The 24656-nt window shown below is 40.7% G+C and overlaps 2 protein-coding genes across 10 annotated transcripts in view; one reads left to right on the forward strand and one right to left on the reverse strand.

Annotated features, from left to right (window-relative positions):
- The window catches only part of STRN3 (striatin 3), a 60195-nt gene extending 58529 nt beyond the window's left edge, over window positions 1–1666 (reverse strand). For 4 of the 6 annotated variants that reach the window (XM_040558258.1, XM_040558253.1, XM_040558254.1 and 1 more), the window contains exon 1: window positions 1138–1655. In XM_040558258.1, the coding sequence (XP_040414192.1) occupies window positions 1138–1473 (336 nt within the window). In that variant the 5' untranslated portion in view covers window positions 1474–1655. Of the gene's footprint in view, window positions 1–1137 lie in introns of all 6 variants that reach the window. The other 2 variants (XM_040558252.1, XM_040558257.1) reach the window with 2 other exon arrangements.
- AP4S1 (adaptor related protein complex 4 subunit sigma 1) lies at window positions 881–23851 on the forward strand. Of its 4 annotated transcripts, none has more exons than XM_040558261.1 (7): window positions 881–988; window positions 6926–7078; window positions 9325–9515; window positions 10942–11028; window positions 12097–12165; window positions 15554–15565; window positions 23089–23851. In XM_040558261.1, the coding sequence occupies exons 3-7, from the start codon at window positions 9378–9380 to the stop codon at window positions 23215–23217; spliced, it is 435 nt and encodes a 144-aa protein (XP_040414195.1). In that variant the 5' UTR covers window positions 881–988; window positions 6926–7078; window positions 9325–9377; the 3' UTR covers window positions 23218–23851. The 4 variants fall into 4 exon arrangements, with proteins under 4 accessions (XP_040414195.1, XP_040414196.1, XP_040414194.1 ...); XM_040558259.1 differs by lacking the exon at window positions 881–988 and adding an exon at window positions 1746–1810; XM_040558262.1 differs by lacking the exon at window positions 6926–7078 and having other exon boundaries at window positions 892–988.
- Window positions 23852–24656: the final 805 nt, after the last annotated feature.

Consider the following 24656-nt stretch of genomic DNA (forward strand, 5'->3'; position numbering starts at 1 on the left):
TACATCACAAACATTGGCTACTGTTGTAGCATGCTACTAAAAACTCTAATTACAGTGCAATTTGATAGAATGCTGCTTCAAGACAATAAACGTTCACCCAATAGGTAAAGCCCACCAAAAAAAGGTTATTTGAAAATAATAAAGTTAAACTGTTATTGCGTATATTTCTGTCACATGAAAGAATGATGACTCTCACATAAATACCTCAAATTCTGTGGATTTTGTAATCTGTACATAAGTTCGGAATAGTTTGTGCATGGCTTTATTTTTATATGTGAGTATAATTAATAGAGATGTCTTTTTTGTTTCCGAAAGCAGGTATTAATGGCGAGATCTATGCTGGAACTCCAACGTTTGCTCTCTGCCCTGAAGAGTTGCTCAATTTTTAGCTCCAACACAAAGTTGGTAGTGTCACGGACATCAAACTGACCAACTCCTCGCTGTTCTTCAGCAGCAGCTTCTCCCACACGAGATCTCCCCAGAAAGGAGGCGGAAGGAAAGGGAGCGTGTGCTGGACCTGTCTCAGCCCGGCGAGGCGCTTTCCTCGAGGCCGTACCGGAGCAGTTCCCGTCTCCGAGCCCCTTCCCCCGAGGCGGCCGCCCCCCTGCCTCCCCGCACCCCCGAGCAGCCTCTGGCCGCACTCCGGGAGGCTGCGGCCCCCGCAGGCCCGGAGGCTCTGGCTCTCCCTAACCCGCTCCCCGGCCCGGAGAGCCCCGGAGTCATGGTGCTCGGGGAGGGCGGCGATGGCAGCTGTCAGGGCGCTCCTCGCCCGGCCGCCGGCGCCGAGGCAGCGGCCGCCCTCCGCCGGGAGCGGGCCGGAGGCCTGCGGAGCGGGGCTGCCTCCGGAGCCGGGAGCCCGGGCGGGCGCCATGCTACAAACCAAAATGGCTGCCCCGGGGAAGGGAGCCCAGCTCGGGCCGTGAGGGGCTGCGCCTCCGCCGAGCCCCGCCGCCCGCCGACGCCGCTTCCCCCGCCGGCCCCGCCGCAGGTACCGTCCCCGAGCAGCGGCCTGGGGGAGCAGAGGGGCCCCGCTCCCCGCGGCGCCGCCGCTCCCGCTGCCCGATGGCGGCCCGCCGCCCGCAGCCCCCCGGGCCGGTCCCGGCCGGGAGCCCGGCCCCGCGCGGAGCCCGGCCGTACCTGCAGCTCGGCCCGCTCCACCTCCCAGTGCGCCCTCTCCATCTCGAAGCGAGCCCACTCGTGCTGGATGTAGTGCAGGATCCCCGGGATGGTGTAGTGCTGCGGCCGGGACAGCTCGGCGGGGCCCGCCGCCTCCTGCCCGGCCGGGGCCGCGGGGCCCTGCGGCGGCTGCTGCTGCTGCTGCCCTCCTCCTCCTCCGCCGCCGGCCCCCGCGCAGCCCCCGGCCGGCTGCAGGTTCACGCTCCCACCCGCCTGCGGCGGCGGCTGCTGCGGTCTCGGCGCGGCCGCCATCCCGCCGCCTCCTCCTCCTCCCCCGGCTCCGGGGTGCTCGTCCATTGTCTGCGGGGAGCCCTCCTCCTCCCGCTCCTCGTCCCGCGGCGGGGGCCTGCGGCGGGGGGCCGCGGAGGGGGCGAGCGGCGCTGGGCGGGGGAGGCGGGACGGCTGCGGGGAGGCGGGGGGCTGCGCCCGGCCGTGTGCGGGTGTCAGAGCAGCACCGAGCCGCCGCCGGCCGCCATTACAGCCTGCGGCCCACCCACCCGCGGCCGCCCGCCGAGGGAGGGAGGGGGAGCGGCGCGGCGCCTGCCGGGAAATCGCTCCTCTCTCTGCCCCCCCCCCTTCACGCTTCCTCCTCCCGGCCGGGCAAGGCGGCGGAGTGCGCATGCGCCTGAGGGAGGTGAGCGCCGTGCGTTTGGGGGGGGGAGGGGGAAAGGGGGAGCGGGCGTTGCGCCTTTCCCGCCGCTGGCGCGAGGTCGGGCGCGCGGCTCGGGGCTAACGGCCGCCATGAGGGGAGGGGAGCGGGGCGGGGGGGGGCGGGCGGCCATGTCGTGCCCGGCCCCAGCCACGGAGCTTCCGGAGCTGCCCGTGGGGGCTGTGTAGGCGCGTCCCGCGTGGGCCGGCCGCCGAGCCTGCAGCCTGGTGTGCCGCCTGCCCCTGTGTGCCCCCTGTCTCCGTGCATCTCCAGCACCTGAAGCCCGCGGGGTTCAGGTCTTTAACGTTCCCAGCAGTTCAGTGGTGCCCTTCGTTAGCCTCACGAGTAGGCAGTTTTCTGTTTTAAATTTAGAGTACGTCTCCAGAAGCTGCCTAGTCCTTATAACCATTATAAACATTTTTTTTTAGATGAACTTCATGGTGTCTCGCTTTCTGTGTAGTGTTTTCTCTCCTTGATAGGAAGAGAGAGTGCATAATACCATTCAAAAGCCGTTACCACACGAAGAAGGTTTTGCAAGAAATCAGTGGTTTTTTTCATCTGGGGAGGTTGTACCTGTGATAGCCGTGCTCTGGTCAACACCATAGTATGGGCAGGGGAAACCGCCCTGGCTGCGAAATTCTGCTCTGAAACGCAGCATTTCCAAATTGTAACCGCATCCTATCCAAAATGATAGAAAGGCCACCCCTTTTTAAGTAAGATAGGGATTTGGTTTTGGTTCTCTTGAAAACGCATATGCGCTGTACTCATGCCATAAGAATACGGATAGCGTCCTTACTGGGACTCGTTCTTGACAGAGCTGTAATTGCGTTCATTACTGAAAAATAAATACCGCTTGTCTCAGTACTGGTGTTTCCTCTCTCTGCTGACCTCTCAGGTGCATGTTGCTATTTCAGTTGTTTTACCAATTCATATCCGACTTCTCCATGAAGTCATTTCCTACAACAAATTCATCATATGGTTTTTCCTTTTTCCATACAGATTTCCATACTATGTAAATCCAACTCTTCAGCATTTTTTTTTCATTCTCCACTGGCAGTATCGAATCATTACCAAAAATTACGCCTTACCTCACAATCAGTTTAGCCTTTTGTTTAGCTTACAGTCTTATGAGACATTCCTCGTTGCTGAATACATGGGAGTTAACTGCAATTTAATTCTGTTACTATATTCAGCCAGCATTCTGACAACTGAACAGCAAAGGAAGACTTTTTTACTCTTTCCTTCCTCCTTGACTTCCCTAGATTAGCAAGGCTGCTTTTTTTAAAATTCCTGATCCTGAAGTGAAACATGGTGATTTACTTTAAAGTCACATAGACCAAGTTGTTTCATCTTCAGGTGGATTGTAATTTGAGCAATAATAAGATCTAGAATACAGAAATGATCGGTAATGCTGATAAGTACTAGTGATACTAGATGTGACTTTTGTTAAAGCCTTGTCCATGGTCAGAACAAAAATAGAACAAGAGTATCAAATAAATGAACTGTCTTCGTTTGCTATATACTTTTTTTACAGTAAATTCATAGCCAGCAAGTTCAGTAGGCTAATGTATACCTCAAAAATATTTGTTCACCCGCTGTCACATGCTTGTAGCTCTATTATTTGACCATTTTTTATTCTCATTGATGCTTTAATTCCAGTTTAACCCATTTTGTTCTACATTTAGCACACAGATGAAACGCACTTAAAACCTCTGCATCCAGAAAACCAACTTGTTTATAGAGTTGGACAATACTGTGAATTATTGGCTTATAGGTATGACTAATGTTTATTTTATTCTTGGCAAAGGAAATCTGTAAAGATGAAGTTGTATATTTCTTGCTTGCTATACTTAACCTCTTTCATTTTTAACTCAGAGTCCTAAAACGTTGCTGAACTTTGTTATAGCATAATAACTAAAATGCTTTTAAGTCTGTGGCCATTAACTAGAGTGGTTTTAACTTGACAGACAGAAATCTAATTTGGAATAATAACTGTGCTGCCCAAAGTCTCAAACTTGGGTTGTGTTTCTTTAATCATCTGTGTATGAGAGTATGCATGGATATTGGTGAAATCTTGGACAAAAATAAATTAATTTTAAGTGCTTGTGGCTTGTAGTGGAGGAGTAATTAAAATCGTTTAAAATGTTTAATATAACTGCATGTGAAATCTGCAGGGCTGGCCACACTGGAGATGTAAGACCTCCTTTTTATCCACAGAACAGGTATTGCAGGCTTTGCCTCTCTCAGAGGTCTCAACCAGTATCTGAAAAGATTGCATTCAGGGGTGTGACTCGCGAGCTGGGACAGCTTATGTTGAGGTGTCTCAGGCGGTTATGCTGCCTCCAGAGCTGGCACATCCTGGAAGTAGTTCCTCTGCCATCACGGTTTCTGTTTCAGCGTTCTGCAGCAAAATGAGCAGAGCTGAGTTTATTCTGATATATGAGGCTGGAGTTAACTATACGGACAGGTGAGGAGGGTGAGCCTGCATGGGGCAGCAAAACCCAGAAGCATCTCTCCATGAGCCATATAGCCCTTAGTCCTTCTGCCTATCTGCCGGTTCAGAACGAGCCGAAGCTATTGAGTTGTAGGTCTTCAAAGATTCCATCAGTCTACCACCATGAGTCATAGAAGCCAATCACGATACCAGTTTTCTCTCACAGATATTTATGTGCAGGAGATAATTTAACGAGGGTGAGCTCTCACACAGCATAACAACGCATATCTAAATCACAGTAGTTACACTGTATGTAGTTTATGTGTGCCAAATTATCCACACAGAAGAAACCTCCTGTAAAAGAAATGAAGGAGAAAGCTACTCAGTTGTTCAGTGAGGTACTTGGTTTTGAAGTTCGCAATTTCAAGACATTTTATGTCTTCTCTGTGTGAAACCTTTGAGGGTTTTGTTTCTAGGGAGTCTTCATTATGTCATAGTGTTTCAAAGGTGTTTTGTAGATCAGGTACACGAGAAGCATGTACTGTAGGTTATTCTGGACAAAATTTGGAATGTGTGGTTGACTGTCACTGGGAAAGCTGGGCTTGACAGTCCATCAGGATCTGGGTAGTTCCTTCAAGTCTTCTGCTCATAAGCCCATTTGTGATGCAGGTAGTTGTCCAGTGGCCTGGAATAAGAGTATTTGTCAGAAAGGAATAGGCAGCCTTCAGGTAGCAACATCTTTTCATTACTAAAATGAGCAAAATAATGGCAGTGATATGAAAGTGTTGCATCGTGTCACCAATTCTCTTAACTATTTGATTCTGTATGCGAAAAAGCATAGTAATTCATGTTGGATTTGTGTGTATATGCATGCATACATGCAGGAAAGTGTGTGGGAACACACAGAAAAGCATGTAGGAGCTGTACCAGAAGACACAGAACTGTCTTTGTGAGTAGAGTACTCATAATTGATCACAGAAAGTAGTTCCTGAAATATGTGGAACTAGGAGGAGTGGGAGATTCCTCGCCCATCAACATGCACAGGTGTGTTTTTGTTTTATTACACTTCACAGATCTCTTCACATCTTACATATGCAAAGCATTTTAACATATTTTCTGTATCTGAAAGATAAGATGAAAGAAGAAATAAACTGAGAGAAACAAAACTCAGTAATTTCCTGGTTTTGCCTAAACTGTACAAGAACATGTTTTTATTTCTACACAGGTGATTTTTAAAAATACTTATTTTTAAAGAAAATAAAAATAAGATATTTTTAACACTGGAGTTATTCTCAAAGCCAGATTCCACAGCTGTACTTGCACGCTTTATGTAATGTATGTCTATATTTATTTTTACATGTAAATCAGATCGAAAATTTATTCCAGTATTTCTGCACAAAATCGTGTGCTTGTACTGTCATTTGTGTGAGAAACATTTACAGATAAAATTTTGGAAGCTGTCTTGGAGGCTCACAGGAAAAACACAGCAATGACTAGCGATACTAGCGGACCTCTCCCCTGCAGCTGTTAATCACCTACTGTAATACTGTGAATGATGACTGTGTCATAAATTACAGGTGACACGTTTGAGTACTGCTATGGTTCTACCACTGTTACAGCATAATTCAATTTTTTTTTAATATCGATTCTGGACAAGAGCATTTGTGAGGATTTAAAAAATAATAATTTGAGTCTGAAGTATTTTAATATGTAAAACAATCCAGGCCACTTGAAATAATACACAGATACATTAGTCCTAACACCAGCATTAACCAGATTAACCATGTAGAAAGATTAGGTTAATAAAGGAGTAATTAGGATTAGGGGCCAATCCTGCGGTAGGATCCATGCGTATCAGTTCTTCAGATTCTTCTGTTATATATCATGTACTGGTAACTCAAAATACAACAGCTCTCTTAACGTTCCTGAGGTGCAACCTTCCTTCCTCTGGTCTCACCTCAGTATCTCCAGACCCGTAAAGCCTCAGGTTTTTACTCTTTGGGGAGGGAACTGTGTGGCCGAGGCGCTTGCCAGCAACAGGCCTCACGCAGCACCTGCACCCTGGTGCTCCGCAGCTCCATTCGTGTCCAGGGGATTCAAATAGCCTGGAGACAGCTTGCCCAAAGCTAAGGGCTCTTCCTTTATAATTCAGCAGTACCAAACAGAAAGAAGCAGCATAAAACTAAGAAGAAGAAGGAAGAATTGTGTATGTCTTTATCATGGTCTGTTTAGCTGGGACAGACATATTTTGCAGCTGGTAGGAACAACATGCCTTGTGGTCTCTTGTGCCCAACCTTGCTTGTTTTTCATTAAAACAATGGGCAGCATTTCTTAGATCGCTCCTCTTTCACACCACAACCCTTTATTCTTTAGCATTCAGGCTTTCTTTTGGTCCTGTGTAAAGTTTCATCTGGAAGGAGTCATCCATTGTTATCCTTACTTGAGACTCATCTCATTGCACCGCTGTAATTTCAAGCAGCAGTACAAAATAGAACAGGGAAAAAAAAAAAAAGAGCCATATGTGAAATGCAGAAGAGATTATATAGATGGTACTTTCTCATTTCATCATAAATGTCAGCCTGAGCTGCCGTCTGACAGGGAAGCTCCCTTAATACATTTCCATCTGGGCCTTTTTTGTCTTAATTGCCTCATTTGTTCTTTCTCAGAGAACCACTTCCACTCGTTCAAGAGCCCAGAGCCCAGCGGACAAGCTGTGTACACCACAGCAGCATTTATTAACGTTCTGACTCTTCCGTCTGAGGGAATCAACAAAAAGGCACTTTCTTCTTGACATAAAGACTTCACTGTGTCTGCTGGAGGTGAGAAAACAGACTGTCAGGGCTGCAAACAGACTCTATTGTCATTTGTATTGATTCTGGGCTCCTGTTCCCTGGAGGTGTCCTACAGACCAGAGCAGATCAAAGGGGAACTTACAGAATAACAGGGATAAAAGCTTTCTTGCATATGTAGGATAATGCAAAGGAAGAGCTCTCCCTGCTAGCTGATAACATCCTCTGGTATTTTCCTTCATTTGAAGGACTTGTGAAGATTTAATGGAGAAAATATAGTCCTACTCGTCCTTTTCAAATGTCTTACCTGTTTGGAAGACAGTAAAGGAAAGAAGAGGATTAAAGAATTCACTGCTGATGTTAACTCCCAATTAAGGCTATATTTTTGTCCAATGGCAGCATGTCTGTTAGAAAACAATCCAGTCAAAAGATCCCGTTTTTTGGTGAAGGTTTCTTTAAAGCAGTAAAACTCCTACCAGGCTGCTTTACTGAAATAGGTCTGTTGAACCTGTATATCTGTTGCAGGAATTTTTCCTTTTATTGTTGACTCATTTTGTGGATCTGGTTTATGATTTCTTCCCTCCCACATCTAATTTTAAAACAATTTAAATTATATGGTAGTTTCACAAGGGTAAGAAATGCCCCTACAATATCTTCTAATCACTTATCAGGTCTAATTAGTGAAGATGCATTTAGTATAGGAATCTAGATTTCTGTGCGTAGTAAGTAAACCACAGCACGCTGTGGAGAATGTGATCGCTTTCTTCAGATAGCAGTGATGATAATAGAGGTGGCTTTTCTTTCAGGAAATAACTAGGTGACCAATATTAATGAGAAGTAAGCAATAATTAATGGTAGCACGATATATTGGGATTTCTTGTATCACTATCATGTAAGATGGAGGTGGTATCACCCCTAAATATAGCCAGTTTGTTTAGGTTGCCAGTAATACGAGGCAGCACCTATGCAGCATGCCTTGTTATAAAAAATCAGTAGATGGCTAAATACCTGTGAAGCTGCTGACTCAGAGATCAATGCCGATTTTTGCATTTTTCCCTTGTGCCCTTCTCCACTGTTAAGATACACCGTTTTTTTAAACAAAGAGCTACACCTTATTATTCTGTGGATTCCTGGTAGAAGTTTGCCTTTTCTCGCAGGAACTCTGGGATCTTAGGAGAAAATATTTGCATTATACCTTGGTAAAGCACCAGGCAAGGAGCAAGTTTTCAAAATTGGAATAAAGAAATAGCTTTTGCAGTATTTGCTGTGTTGCCAGTGTATAAACCTCAGGAACATATGGGCCAATAAGTCTGTGATCCAAATAGAGTCAGATGGAAAACATTACAGTGACTGTTTTCTGGTATTAAAGAAAATAGCCCAGAATTTATGCATTATGCAGTTTACCTTTTTTGCACGCTTTCAAAACATGAGAAAGATTTTTTTTTATATAGCAAGCAGATTCTGTTTTTTGACAGCCTTTTTCATTGTACCTTGTATGTGGCAGATTTATATTCTTCGTTTGTATTTCAATGGTATTATGTGGATTTATACTTATTTAGATTAAGATTAAGCTGTTTAGAGTAATTAACATGAAGAGATTCCTCCTTAGAAATTTCTCCTAAGACCCACACTCAGTTTTCATTATGTGTAGAAGCTACCTTCAATATGGGAAAGCAGATTGGAAAAAGTGGATTGCAGCAGATCCAAGATATATGCTGATAACCAGATATTTGGGAGGCTTAGAGGCTTTACTTCTGTGTTAGAGAAGTGGTCGTGTACTGTGGCCCATACAAATCCCTTTGTCCTCTCTCCCTTCAATCTGATGTCAGGAAGGTATAAATGAAGTTTTTAAATAATAGCTAACAAACAAAAAAACACCAACAAACTGTCCAATATTGCTCTTTTCAGCTGCATTAATTTTATGATTTGGTATTGGACAAATTTCTGATAATGTTTCCAAACCAGTTAGCATGCAAGAAGAAAATGTTGAGTAGATTGAGAAAATGTTGAGTAGTAAAAGAAGAAATTGTGTACTCCTGGAATTCCCAGAATTCTGCAAAGCAATTAAATCGCTTGATAATGGAGAAGCTTTGATACTTTCTGATTATTTGTATAGAAAAAAAATGGAGTATTACTCTTGGGATGTGTGCAAAAGATTAGAGTTTTTTTTTTTTCCTATGTTCTGTTTTGGAAATAAATATGTGCAAATATGGGCTGGCCAACTTCTGGGAAGTCTTTTATAACTCCTATGTGTACTTTTTTTTTTCTCCTCACAGAAATACTCCTGCATTGACAAATCAAATCTACCACTGAGATCAACAAAAAAGAAATGATAAAATTTTTTCTTATGGTGAACAAACAAGGTCAAACGAGGCTCTCTAGGTATTATGAGCATGTAGAAATTCATAAACGGTCAATGCTGGAAGCTGAAGTAATCAAAAACTGTCTCTCCCGTTCAAAGGATCAAGTAAGTTTTTACATATTTTTTGTTAGACGTTTTATTGTATTAACATTGCACATCTTTCACATAAATAATTCTAGAAACAAATCAGTTTCCATTGCAGGTCATTATTTCATTTGCACCCATGAAGAAAAAAGTTGTTTCTAGATTATGTGTTCGTTCAGATGAACTATGAATCTGTGTTGAATAAATGTTTTTTTTTTCTGAGGCTTACAATGATTTTGGACTTTCCTCTTTCACTGTCATGAAGATTCTTCCTGTTTGTTTGAAGAAGCTCAGAAGTCCAGGAAGAATTTATTTTTTCCTGTTATTGCTTGGCTAGTAGTGATCTATAGATAGGCATCAAGACATCAGTTTTCCTTGCCGAGAAGATAGTAGGTGTAGCATTGACAGCTCCAAGTTAAAAAAAAAAAACTTGTTAGAGAGGATTTCAAGATGTGATATGACTTTCTAAAACAGAGGGTGTTTTTTTTTTTTTTGAAACACATTTTTTTCAGCCTTCATAGGTCTGAAATGCTTTTTAGGCATTTTTATTAAAAAAAAAAAATTCACAACTTGTGCATGAAAGTCAGGAAACTCAGATGTTGGAAGTTTGTTAGATGACAGTTGAGATTTTATGGCTCACATAACTGAGCCACTGGTTCTTCAAGACAAGTACCAAACTTAGCAAAAATTTCAAGCACATTGACTTGAATTTGAGGAGAAATGTGTGACTTGGAATATGAATGAGGTATTTCGGTTTGTGTTCTGAAGTCACCTTCTTTGTCATTAATCATGTGTGTGCTGGAACAGTGGTCCTACCCTATTTTGTTCTAGAAAGCCTCAGAAAAAATACTAGTCCCTATAAACTACTCCAGTTCACGGAATTGGCAGTGGCTAAAGAAATTGACTTGTGCTTGCAAGAGCATCTCTGAACAGAAACTTCACCCAAAGAATTAACAGTATGCTGCCATTTCAAGAACTGAGCAAAACGTTACTTAAAAAAGGTGATGTGTAAAGCAGTGTATAATAGCACCATCTACTGGCTCTTGTCTCATGGTGAACTACATGCGGATTTCTCCCGTGTCTGGACTTCTAATACTCTTAGTGTTTATAACAAGAATATTGATCATAGTTAAATATGAAAGTGACCTTCAGTTTGTCTCTTTTGGAAGTGCTTCTAATTGAAAATATAGGGGAAATATTGACTGTCCTTCAATTCTAACCCTGAACAAATCATTTCAGTTTACCTACATAAAAAGTGGTACCATGTTTTCTGTCAGTAGATGAAAGGTTTTGTGTAAAAGTTACCCTACCTTCTTTCAAGTCAAAATTACTTGATGGACCTTGGGAAATCCATTGTTTTTTTGTGGGTCTTATGTAAACGAAAGCTTAGTAATGTCTTATGATTAAATGGCAACTACTGTGTTTGACTAATTTTGTTTTTGCCTAGTGCTCTTTCATTGAGTATAAGGACTTTAAGCTGGTATACCGGCAGTACGCAGCCCTTTTTGTTGTCGTCGGAATCAATGAGACAGAAGTAAGAAATTATATTCACTCTTGAGATATAGGCTTGTAGTAATCACAGGCAAGAAGTCAAATCTTTTTCCTGTATGGAATTTTGCAACGTCTACTAGAGAATTTCAAGTAGTCATTGCAAAAAGAAAAAAAAGTATACAAGAAAAACACAGATGTTTGACTTCATTCTCTAGCAATAGCCTGAACTATTATCATGAGGCAGCCTGTATGAGCCTTGTACTGATTCTGCTTTCTAAACTTACATTTGATTAAACATAAATTTTTAGGGTGAGGTTTCTCAGTAAATGTCTCCTGTGTAGTGACTTCCTAACTGCTCACTGTTTTTATCCTCCTTGACCAAAGAAAAAAAAATCCATAACATGTCATATGCCAATTTATTTTATTTTTTAAACAAAAGTGGAAAAAAAAAAGGTATCTGACTGAAAATGGATAAGTACTGTTACTTAATATGCCTTTAAGGCTCAGTCATCCCTCAAGTGTTTACGTTGATTTCCAGTTCTCAGAATTAATTTAAAACTTTCCCCTGGAGACCTTAATGGGGTGGTGTGGAAGGTAGCTGCTAACTACAGTGGTGTCTTCAAGGTTTATAACTGCAAGCAATTCAGGGCACATTCTTTTGGCTTCACTGTACCACAAAAAACCCCATCCGTCAATACTGCTGCAGCATAGTGTGTCTCTGTACTGCAGTGGGCAGGTGTGACTTCAGCATGGCTAGGCATAGTGCAGCTGCCTGAATTTGTCTAGGTGATGTGGGGGATGGCAGAAGAAAGGATGTAGTGGGATGGCAGCAGCCCAAGCAAGACACATCCATTTGGTTCTGCAGTGCTTACTCAGGTGGCTGCCCTGGCCTGGCCTGAAGCTTACGAGCCTGAGCACTTGCCTGCTCTTGGTGCTCAGCGAGGTGTAACCACACCTCCTCTTGCTACAACAGAGTTTGTGCACTTTAGTGTAGTACTTCCTGTGATTTTGTAGTTGGTTTTCATACATCACAAGCTGAAATAACACTAAGAATACTACCGTTGTTTCTATCTGTTCATTTAACATTCATTCGTTTTTAATTTAATTTCAGAATGAGATGGCAGTATATGAACTAATTCATAATTTTGTGGAGGTCTTGGACAAATACTTCAGCAGAGTGGTGAGTGAGACATTGAATCTACTACAAAATGTTTATTCTCTTTCAAAGCTCTAGTGAATGTCATTATAGGTAATAAATGAAAGTTGTTTTATATTAATGTAGATTTTTGAAGACTTTAGCATATTATCACTGTTAAAAAAATACAGTTGATTTTTCAGAGTAGTAAAAGCATGCGTGGGTTATAAATCATGAGACAAGGAATACCAGAAATAGTTTTGGTAGAAAAGCATGTTTTTATATGCTTATACTCAGGGGTTTCTCTGGGTCATCTACTCTCAAAATAGCCATGGCATTCTATGTTTTAAAGAAATACGAGTTTTTTCCTCACTTTTTTTTTTTAATGGTTCTTAGTATAATGTTCCCAAAATACTTAATTCATCATAAAGAGAGTATAAGTGTTAAACAGGGAGCTGACAACACACTCACTGAACAAGATTAGAGGGACAGAGCAAACAAAACCTCAACAACCAGTCTGTACTTGTACTCCCCATATTGTTGTGCAACAGTGGGTATCTGATGTAACAGCTATTGTAAAGACTGTCACTTTGGTGAGGATTTGAAGACGGAGATAGCTCCAGTTAAAATGACACTTTCCCTTTTGGTAGAAGAGGTTTTGTTTGTTTTTACAAAACTGGAAAATGCAGCATTATAACGCTGGTTAGAACCTGTGCTATGTAATATAGGATTTGAAATAATCTTATAAACAAATTCATCTCAAATAATACTTGGGCACAATTTCAGTTTGGCTATACTGAAGTGTGTTAGATACCCATCTCACAAAAGAGTACTGGATGGAGTTTCCTCCATTGTCCATCAGTTTGAGGGTATTACATTGGTAAATACAGATGCAAGCAATCAGTACGCAGTGTTTATAATGTAGGTTCCCCAGTACTAGCACCACAGCAGACATAGCAGAGCTTCCTGTATGAATTCAAGGACGTGCTTGAGAGTCTTCTAAACTCCTCACCATTTAGATGCCTGACAAATGCTTTAGGATGTTATTTCAACTACTGCTGTACCAGCCTTTTGAAACTCCTGGTACTGAGTAAATCACTTTCTGACTGTACAAAGTTCAGAATGTATTTCTTAAAATTGTTATGACTGCAGTCCCAACCTGAGCAGTAATAACCAGGAGTGGAATTTGATCCCTGCAGCATGGGAACGCACAGTAAAACCTAAATCTTATTTATCTAATTGAGCTAATAGTTGCCAACCACTTCTCAAATTTTATTTTCTTTACTTAGGCAGAGCAAAAATAGATTTAGTTCTTATATGTATAAATATGTATATATAATTTCTTGACCACATATATCACACAACCACTGATAGTTGTTAGAAATTTGCTGAATTCATCCTAACAGATTTTGGTATTTCTCCTAGCATATAAGTTTTAAAACTAGGGGAAGTGAAAAGTGGGGTAGTTGAAATCCCATGCCGTTCCATGGTTCTATTTTTAATAGCCTGTTAACAGTAAATGGTAGAACATTGAAGAGGGCTATAATTCTAGCTGGAGTTTCTGACAGAAACCACAGGACAAAAAAGTATATGTTTGTACTATTATGGATTAATGTTCAGGATTTGCAGAATTTTAGAAGAATCCCAAATTATGATGATGACAATGGAAACAAAACTCTGGGAAAGGAAAGAACATCTGTCCTGCTCTAGAATGACATTTTGTCATCTATTATTTTTAGGTTTGTGAGCTCTAAACGTTCTCACGTACTCTATTTTTATCTAATGGAGCTTACAGAGCTTGGGTCCCCTAACAGAATCAGGGGGAAGCTTTCAAAGTTGCAAGTGAGGTACAGCTCTGAGTCCCCTTCACTTTTGTAACAGCTACCTAGGAAGAACTCCACTTACTGTTTAGAATATATCGTCCAATGTTTTCCACTCTTTTTTAATATGAAGGAAGTTCAAACTGATCAAACTCTTAAAATACAGTTTTTGTGAGGCATAAAAATTTCCAGCCGAAGGATGGCAAAGTCACTTGGTGAAGACTTATCACGTTGGACCACAGAAGGTCGTACTTTTGTCAGTGAGAACTCTGCCAGGGCTAGACTGTGAATGGAATCCATGTCAGCAAGTACAATACATTCCCTCAGTTGCAGATAAAAATGTTCTGTGGGAACAGACATCTTTCTTTCAGCAGAGACTGGGGAAGTTCCACCCTAACTGTGCAGGATCTGAGGCTGTGATTAATTGTTTCTAAATTTAGCCATTTAACAGCCACCAAAGTTAGATGTTTGGTCATCCTATGCTCCCATTACAGGGAGTGGAGACAAACAAGTATCTCTAGAAAGTGAGTCATGTCTCAAGTGTGCTGAGTCAACTGGGGAAGATACCCATCTTTTCTGGCTGCAGAGAGACCACACAGGCTTCTCAGTCAGACACTTCAGTTAAATGAATAAAACTATGTTATAAATTGAGGCCAAGACTACAAGGAAATGATGAAAAGTGAAGAATGGTGTTGCTGGGGCTGGAGCAGTAGTTAGAAGTGGTAGGGGTCCAAAGCTTAAGCTTCTCTCCCCCAATAGATCCTGCCACAGCTACCACAGCCATGTCTAGATTTTTCTGTTGACATGATATGCAGCAATTTATTTAGTTTTAACTGTTTTTATAACAGAATCATAGAATTCATTCAGGCTGGAAAAGATCTCCAAGATCATCTGGTCCAACCTTTCACCTAGTACTGAAGTCCGCCACTAAACCATGCTGCTAGGTTCTAAATCCACACATTTCTCAAAGACCTCCAGGGATGGTGACTCAACCATTGCCCTGGGCAGCCTAGGCCATGCAATCCTTTCAGTAAAGAAACTTCTCTTAACATCCAACCTAAACCTCCCCTGGCGCAACTTGAGGCCATTTCCTCTGGTCTTATCACTTGGTACTTGGGAGAAAAGCCTGATCCCCACCTTACTACAATCGCCTTTAAGGTAATTGTCAGGTACAATAAGGTCTCCCCTGAACCTTCTCTTCTTGAAGCTAAACAACCCCAACCCCCTCAGCTGCACCTCATATGAATTGGAAACTTGAAGTTAACATCTTGTTTTTGCAGAAGGAGGAAGAGAGAATATAGGTCTGGAGATGCCATGATTAAGAGGTGCTGTTTTTCTACGCACTCACTGAGATAGCAAGGCATATATTCCAATCATTGATATAGGTGACCTTGTTTTTTTCTAAGTGAAAATTTCAGAACACTAGCTTTTGTAACAGGGGTAGGTAACACATCAAAAGCAGTTTCTGTTCTGCCCAGAACCGAAATGTGAATCACCCTAGACATTTCATTCTATTTTGAAGACTTCATCATCTAATAGGATTATGTAATGTTTAATGACAGAGATGAAAGATCAAACTGTAACTAATGGTTGTGTGTTTTTTTTTCTTTCAGAGTGAATTAGATGTATCCTTTTTGGTGTCAGAAAGCCGTTTGTCTCTCTTTTTGGTGCATGTTTTAGCTCATACTGTCCTCAGATGCTGACTAAAACAGTCAAGACAATGCACAGGTTTCACAAATTTTGCATTTAAAATAGCAACATTTGGGTATCTGTATGAAAGCATGGCTGATGTTCATGAGGGTCTCCTAGTTAAATTTTCAGTCATCGAGATAAGCCTCGAATGACATTCAAAGAAAGTCATGGAGAGCTTGCTTTGAGAGAACTAACAACAACATCTAAACATGAAAGTTTATATTCATGGGGGAACTTTCAGACTGAACTACTGATAACTTCTGGGTTTTATTTTAAGTTTACAGTAAAATAGATACTGATACGAGCTACAAATAATAAGAAGTGAATGTTACAGCTGTGCCTTCAGCCAAATAATAGAGCAGTAGCATCATTATAAGATTAGATTTGTGCTTTGATCTTTCTTTACAGAAGTCTAGGTGAGTTTTACTATCTCTAGTAGTACTAGTCTAGTTTACTATCTCTTTTACTATCTATGCCACAGATACTGTAGATGTCTACGTTTGTTTTCCTTATGGATCCAAATGCTCATGTGTATAATTTGCAGAGTATTTGCTTAAAATATAATCAATACTGAACTAAAACCAAATACAAACATACACTACATAGTAAAATACTGTCACTCTGGAATGAATTTAAGAATTAGTAATATATGAAGAAGAGAAAAATGCTGTAATTTTTCTTGTAACTGTTATCACTTCTTTATTGAAGAAAACAAGGGAATAATTTATTTTTACTTTCCTAAGTATTTTAATGATTGCTACATGCTGGAACTCTCTCTTATTTACTGAACTTAAATCTATATCTGTACATATACTGCAATTCCTTCCTGAAATTCACAAAACACTGTGGTATTAATATAACACTCCTAGATTCGCCTAGGTTAGAAAAGAGTGATAATGAAATTTCAGCATGAAGGGACTCTTTAGGTCTCTGATTATATCACTACATTTTTTTGTATTCAGTTATAGTTAAGGATCAGAATTAATGTTTACTTTGTGAGAACTTTGCAGAATTAGAGACTAACCCATCATACTCAGCAATTAAACAAAAATAGTTCTGTATGTCTCCATAGGGTATACTTGGAGTATGTATATACCTGACTCTTTTTAATCATGGATTATTTTGAGTACTGATGATTCTAAATTCTGCCTGCCTCTGGTCATTGTTTTCATACTAAGATACATTTTCTGTAGTTATATACCTACAGTTATCACCAGTAGCTCAATTAATAGCTGAGAAAAGCTCCCGTATGTCCAGCAAGCTTCTGCATACAATGCTAGTTTGCACTGTTTAGACAACCTGTGGCACTATATGCTAACACTAACACTTGCAACTGGTGCAGTACTGTGTCTGAATGACTCCTGTAAGACAGACAGCTTCTGCATGGCTCTCATCTGCATGAGGTAATGAATAGTAAGTATTTGAAAAATAGAAGTGTACGTTACTATTTATCTTTTTATTAAATACCAGCCTGAGAGAAAGTTCTCAAATCTTAGCTGTGCAAATATTGGAAAAGCTGATGTCTAGTATGTCCTTCCTCAATATGTACGACATATGCATGATGTACAAGGTTTTTTAATTCAAAAGTGCATTTTTATACATTATACATTTCAGGAACAGTTTTAAAATAAAACATTTTACTTATATCTATATATATACAAAATTTTTCTCTCAGGGAAAAAAAAAATCGTAAATTGAGAAGATACATAAAATAGTTCAAGTGAAGTGAGATATCCTCAACATTTAAGCGTAAAGCAGAGGTGTAGTGATGAAGTGGGCTATTCAGAATTTATTTCTGACAATAGCTTGAATAGCAGATAAATAGGCCCAGAAGAACAATATAAGAACAATATAACACACGTCTTACACAGATGTTAATGCAGTGTAAACAATAATTCATCAATACACCTTTCAGAGCGCGTAAGATAATATCCCCACGTGGGGTTAAACCATTTCCCTTGCTAAATAGCCTTAGCTAACTCTTACATTTAATACAATTTGCTGATGGAGGAAGTACAGTCTGAATGTCTGTAGGGGCAAACACAAAGTAGTATTTATAAAATCCTTGTATACTGCGTATCTGGGTGGCAGTTGTCACGATTTACCATCTCTGTGGTTTTATTTTTGTGTACAGATCTATATGAAGTTTATTTGAAAAGTAACATTAGCTATTCTATATAAAAAGCAGTGTTTACTAACATGAATAATAGTAGGAAGCTAAATGAAATCCAAAAACATGAGCATAATCACCCATGCACAGAGCAAATCCCAGTTAAAGGCTGTCACTGTCACACAGCTGAAATGTTCCTAGAATCCACGCTAAGCAACCAACATTTGTGTGGATTCTTAAAACTTTCCCAGGCTTAGTGCATTACCTCAGTATTCATGGCACTGCAGCTCCTGTTAATGTGGGGCTCCAGCTTCATTTAGGTCCAAACGCCCCCATTCACCCAAGGCACCTGGATCTTAACTTGTGTAAGGGCTCGAGCCTGGGGTCAGCCTTCAGGAGGGGGACCTAGGGCACAAGACAGGGAGCGGATTCAATTTGAATCCTGCCCAGCGGGACTCATACCTAATAGTTGTATGTACATACCATATACACCTGTGTGATGCTAATGAACAACTGAAAGGTTATCTCATGCATACTACAGAAACAAACACTGATTAGCTACTAGGCAGTTAAGTGCCTACCTCTAGAGTAGCTGCATTTTTACAGGAGCTTTCGTGTGAATTGTAAAGCATGTCATTATATGATGGCTGTTTTCATTCTGGGATTAAGTCAGTCACATACTTGGGGGTACCTAAGATAGAAACGTATAACATCACTAGTGTTTTCTTGTTTGTTTGTTTTAGGGTGTTTTTTTGGTTTGCGTCTGTGTGCTTGCACAGGTGCATGCATGCAAGGGTGTGGGTTTTTTTTGGTTTGTTTTAAAAAAGTAGTGTTGTTAGGACAGTCAAATAAACACGTAATGAAATTGTCCTAGTGGTGCTGGCTTCCCAGTGTGTTAATATTGCTAGGCAAGCCTCACTTTTGTGCATGAAATAAGTGGGTGGAATTCTATGTAGCTCTAGAACTGCAGCTTGGGTAGTGTAGGAGCTACTTTGTTGGTGTGATGATGACAGACTATAAAAATGAAAGTGATACCACAGAAGCTTTGTAGGGAACAATATGCTGGTAAGCCTGAGAGTTTTTAAAATTACAAAAAGTTGACTTTTCTGTTCCTTGAACTGGTGAAGCAAACCTTACTTGAAGACGTTAACATATGGAAGAAACAGATACTTACATTCTCCTTGTGGGAGGAGGAAGGCAGGGTTCTCTAGAACCAAGTATTTCAAGAATGTTGTCTTGATCCAAAAAAACTTTACATTCCATTGCAACTAGCTGATGCTTCTAGGATAGATAAAAAGCTTTGATAGAGGAAATACTTCATGTGAATTAAGTAGTAGTAAGAAAACTGAATGATGAATTTATAATTGAGAATTTATAAGGATACATTTCAGATAGTAAACTGTACGGTAAGTGGCTGAAACAGAAACCTACAAGGATTAGCTTTAAAATTGTTCATTAAGGGAAAACTTTCTCTCTAGTATTGTAAGAGAACATGTACTCACATCAGAAGATCAGCCACCTTTCAAACTTGAAGAGAATTTCTCCCAGAGTAGGAACAAATAATCTACATCACAGAACTTGAAGACACCCTTTAGACTCCTAATTAGTGTCAGCATAGTCATTTCAGGAAGAAAAAGTAGTAAACAGGGTTCAGTGACTTAAATTTGCCTGCTTTTAGATAGACTAAAAGATTTTAGATGACTAGAAGTTACCTAAAAGCAAATGTTGGAAAAGATAAAATCAGAATATGGGGTATTTCTTGACCCTCGATTAAAAAAAAAAGGCAACTTCAACCAAACTTTAGTTGAAAATGAATGGCCAGGATAGAAATCAAAGTTCTGTAACGTTGTATATTCAGTAGCAAACCACCTGCCACATAAGTACTCATGCTGTAATCTACAAAGATTGTGTTTGTGCTTCTGGGTGTGTTACTTGATCACAAGGTGTTGGCTGTACTTTATCATTTCTTAAGCCTGTACACACCCTGAATTACTTGCCTAGAATATCCTGAGATATCTTAAAGCGTCTCTATATGAAGCAGTTATTTATCACAGGTAAGGCTTGAATGTGCCTCTTTCATTCCCTTCTCATTGCCTTCTCTCCCACTTAACTATCTGCCTATGTGTTGTTTCAGGGAAGGAGACACAAGACTGTGTCACATCTACCTCCTTTTAGTATTTAAGTGCCATAAAAACGCTTCATGAGACTAGAAAGTACCATTAGGGTCTTTCATAAGGGCAGCTCTTGAGCTTACCAAAAGTCAGCATAACATTTAAATACCAATTTTAGTAGATGCCATTTACGTTTACTGTCATTGTATCTTACGGACAGAATAGCATTTACTAAAATCCACAAACCAAAGAACATGCACCTCACCGCTTGCATAGGCTTCTGATTTTCCTGAGTGCTCTGGAAGTTTTTGTTACACTTTCAACTACAGATGCACAGATTAATAAATATTTTCTTCTGCATACTTGTTTAAAATTGCCTGTTGGCCTCTACACAGATCTAGTGCAAGTGTGGGCAGCCAGGATTCTTACAGGAAGCAAGACCTTAAATGAAAGCTCGGGGTGGTGTACACGTACACACCGTATATAGCTCTTCCTGTTGCCAGTTGCTCAAACTGGCTTGTTCTGCTGTTTTTCAGCTGGGTGTGGATCTATGACTTCAGGACTTTAAACCCTGAATATTGGGGTCACTTGCCAAACCAGTGACAGGTGGGAAGGATGAGTGTTGCTGAGACTCAGAGATAGACATCCCTCGCTGGGCAGGGCAGGCAGACTTGAATGGCTAAGCAGTGTTTGTACAACAAAATGTAAGAGTATAGAAGAGTCACGAGACTTACAGGAAGGGAAAAAAGCCAAGATTGCTGACTGTGCAAGTCTGACTGTTTGCCAAGAACAGCATGGTAGAGTGGGGTGGGAACAGAAGCGAAAAAGGAAGCCTGGATGTTTGGCTCAGGGGAGGGCATAAGCAGTCTCACTCCTCTGTTGGAACTGCAGTACTGTGAATCACTTGGGTTGGTAGACTGCAGAAACGAAAAGCCAGCAGGAGCTGGTTTTATTGCTTGTTGAAACTTGAATGGAATGTTATCTAACTTCGTCAGCAGATCCTCTGGCCCTGTGTAGAGCAGTGTCACAGTTGATCTAAAGAGGAATAAGACTCTCGTCCTAAGTGTTCACATTACTGTAATAAGGAAATCATAACTTCTCAGAATAAAATATTAGTGTAAAGACCTGTTTTTCTACCTGAAAAGTAGAATATAGGAGGAAAATGTTCATAAGTCCTTAATCAGCCAAAGTAAAACAACTACTTTTGTCTCTGGAACCACAGAAACTTAAGAGTGTTAAAGCTTCGAGGACAGTACTGTTCCTCAGAATTGAAAGATTTGAGCCTGGTGTTTAGAAGCAACTTGGGCCTATGATCAAATTCAGAAAGAGGTCTGGTATTTAAAATACAACCTAAAATTAAATTAGGTGCTTAAGTTTAGCAAATTGGAAACTATCTTATGAACCATGGATGTTGACAGCAATAGTTTCTCCTCCTCACTTAAGAGGCATAGTTATTATTAAGTGGTTATTATTGTAGTTAAGTGGTGTAGTTATTCTGGGGGCTGAATTCTGCTATTACACATAACCTAGACACAGTGTTTGTGGTCAAGCAGAATGCACTCTCTTGAGCAGCTCTACAGTTGCTTGCTCTGCTGCCCAAGCATGCAGTAGCACTGAGTTCTGCCCAGAGCATGCACAGCCATTCCAGAACAGCAGAGGAACGTAACAGTCTGCTACCTGAAGTCTCACCAACTTGCATATACAAATTCACCCTACAATTCAGGCAAAACAAGTTCAAATTTTCCCATCTTTTAGAACAGTGGTCACAGACAGGGCTGATGAGACCTTGCTTTATTGTATGCAGCAGGAACAGTCACCATGACAGGGACAAAAGCTTAAGCTTCTCTCATCACTGAGATGACAGCATCGTACACAACATTTTACAGAACAATCATAAGTAGAAGGCAGCAGATGCAGTTGCTACAATCTCAGCTAAGCTTGGCTAGTGAGAAACATGGGTTTGGAATTCCCCAGGCTGAGGGAGGGCAGCCTACAGCCTCTAGGGTTCTCAACAAAAGACGGGCAGCATCTTTACTATGGCATTTTAAGAGAGACTGAGCGAGTCATTTTACCTGAAGTAATGACTTGGGCTTCTGTATCTGAGAGAAACACCTACAGCAAAATCCCTCTCTGCATTCTTAAGTACTGGCTTCAGCATCAGTTGTCTTGAAACTGTGAGTTACTGTTGGGTCTAGCTCTCACCATTCGTTGCAGGGGAAGGAACTCCTTAACCTGAATTAGGTGCCTTCCCTTCTCAAAGAGAAGCTAGTAACACAGACACTGGCACGTTCAATGCTACTTAACTAAAATCCTTTTCTTGAATGCGGATCTTAGGCTGCTGACTTTCATGAGGTTTAGTGGTTGCAACACTGGGTATGACTGGTGTTTACCACCTAGCCAGAACAAATACACGCAAATATCAGGCTCCTGAGCTGTTGTCACATACAGGTCAGTACCTTCCACTGTTCCTGCAGTTTGCAGTAGTAATGCCTTAAACCACTGTAGTTCAGTCTCCTAGAACTCATGACACAGAGCAGCCCTCTGAAATGCCCAAGTTCAAAAAATTATTCAGATTATCTTCCTTCAGGTGAACGTTAGATTGTAAACATCTTTCAGAGAGTGTTTATTGAACTAGGAACCATTTATTTACTTTTACTCCTGTGACTTATTACTAGAATAGTACATCAACTTTTCACGTCAGCAAGGTCCTCTTAAGAAGTTATTTTCAAGCAGATCAAGTAAATAGCATCAGCAACCTAGGGTAAAATAGATTATAATTTAGAATCTGATTTTTAAGAATTTGACTGAAAATGACTGAAAATTACTTTGGTTAGAAGAAATACAGAATGCCGGTTATCTTTACATTCAAAGCCTTTTTCCCTTGATAACATTTCATACTCAAGGAATAGATGGTACTCAGGCACACAGTAAAATTAACCACCTACATATCTAAGTTCAGGTTTACCTTTCTTTTACTTCTCTGTGGTCATGTTCCAAGATGTAACACTTGGTGCTTTGACTTCTCTAGTACCAACTTTTGACATCTCTCTGGCCGTGAAAAGGTGCCAGTTGTACTGTTTCCTTAGTTCTAGGAAAACAAACAGCACATAACTAGAATAAATTAATACCTACTTTATTTAAGATTTAATCAACAAGAAAGACTAAGATGCCTAAGATTTTTCTCCAAATTTGTCTTCATGTTGTTCAAAATGTACTTAACTTGTAATGTTTCTAGATCATGTTCAATTTGGATAGAGTGCACATCATTTTGGATGAAATGGTACTAAATGGCTGCATCGTGGAGACAAACCGAAACAGAATTCTTGCCCCTCTGTTTGTGCTCGACAAAGTGGCAGAGAGCTAGGAAGATGCCAGACTGACTAAAGCATTTAAAAAAGATGGTGAAATCATCAAGAGCATGGCAACAAGTCACTTTCTGATTTTGTAAGAGCAACTCATGCAATGTTCAAATTAGTTGGAAGATATTTCCTGCTTCTCCTATGCCCTACAAACCTAATGGAAAGACAGCTAACCATAAAGCAGAGCCTTCGTTTTCAGATGCAGCTTTCTACGGACACAGGAGCCCTTTTAGAACAGAAAAATGTTTCTCAGCATTTTGTTTTAAATAGACTAGGAATAAAGTAATGGAAACTTACATGTGACTGCATAGGTATCCCTTTGAATCATTTATCGTTCTACCTAACCTAGAAGACAGAAAATATGGAAATATAATTTCAAACAGTTTCAATGCCTCCTTTAAGCACCAACATTGTATTTTTTTATTTTCATACAAACATATTGTAAATTAAAGCTCTGTAACTTTCTATGACTAGATTCAGCCTTCATCAATAAGCTGGTCTCTTCCACAGAGACCCTCTTCTTCTGGTTACAAAAGAAATGTCAATAACAGAAGTATAGATGTTTTTAAGATTCCTGCACACCATGGAAGTTGTAACTAGAAGTTACACTTAAATAATATTAATAAAATAATTTAAATCTGAGTTTGATTAAATTTTATACATATTTGCTTCATAAATTACAGAAAGTCTATTTTATTTTGACACACCAGTGTATTTTTTTTTCCTTTCTGTCCGTGCATCACAAGAGACAGACAACCAGAAATACGCGTGTTTCTCAGGATCATGTAAGTACCAAATCAAGTCTTCCTTCTGTAGTAGGAGGACATAGCTGCAACAACTTTTATTCACAAGGCATACAAAACACTGTTTCATCTCCATGTGTTACATTCCTTAAATCACTGAAGAGTTAGCAATCTGAAACTACTTTCATTTACCTTTCTAGAATGAAGGTACCTGGCTCCTCCTTCATAAGCTCCAACGCTCGGCATAACTTGACCTCGAAAGAGCATGTATTGTACGGGCATTATGTTTGAAAGCACGCTAACAGACACACCTAAATTGTGTCTAGAAACCAGAGCGTAACAAGTACCGAGTGAAGCGTGGTGTGGAAGAATATTCTACAGCTTCCAATCTCCCACTTCTCTTCCTGCCAGCCAGGAAACCTTGGTGTCCTGAAAAGTGAGCGGCGTCCCAACTTTTTGAACTGAAGACACCATCAAGTGTAGGCATTTCTTGTGAATTAGCAGACAACCTCAGACTTCCAATCGAGGACATTAAATATGCCGATCTCTGATCACAAATAACAAAGTGCCAACTGACCACAGTCTAGAATCCATCAGACCTGTATCTCAGCAGGTTGACAATGCAAATAACTGCGACTTTCCTTCCCAACACAGGACAATACTGAACAGTTAAATACATACAAAAACACATTACAAGACTA

This window comes from Cygnus olor, chromosome 5 (assembly GCF_009769625.2).
Source record: "Cygnus olor isolate bCygOlo1 chromosome 5, bCygOlo1.pri.v2, whole genome shotgun sequence".
Lineage (NCBI taxonomy): Eukaryota > Metazoa > Chordata > Aves > Anseriformes > Anatidae > Cygnus > Cygnus olor.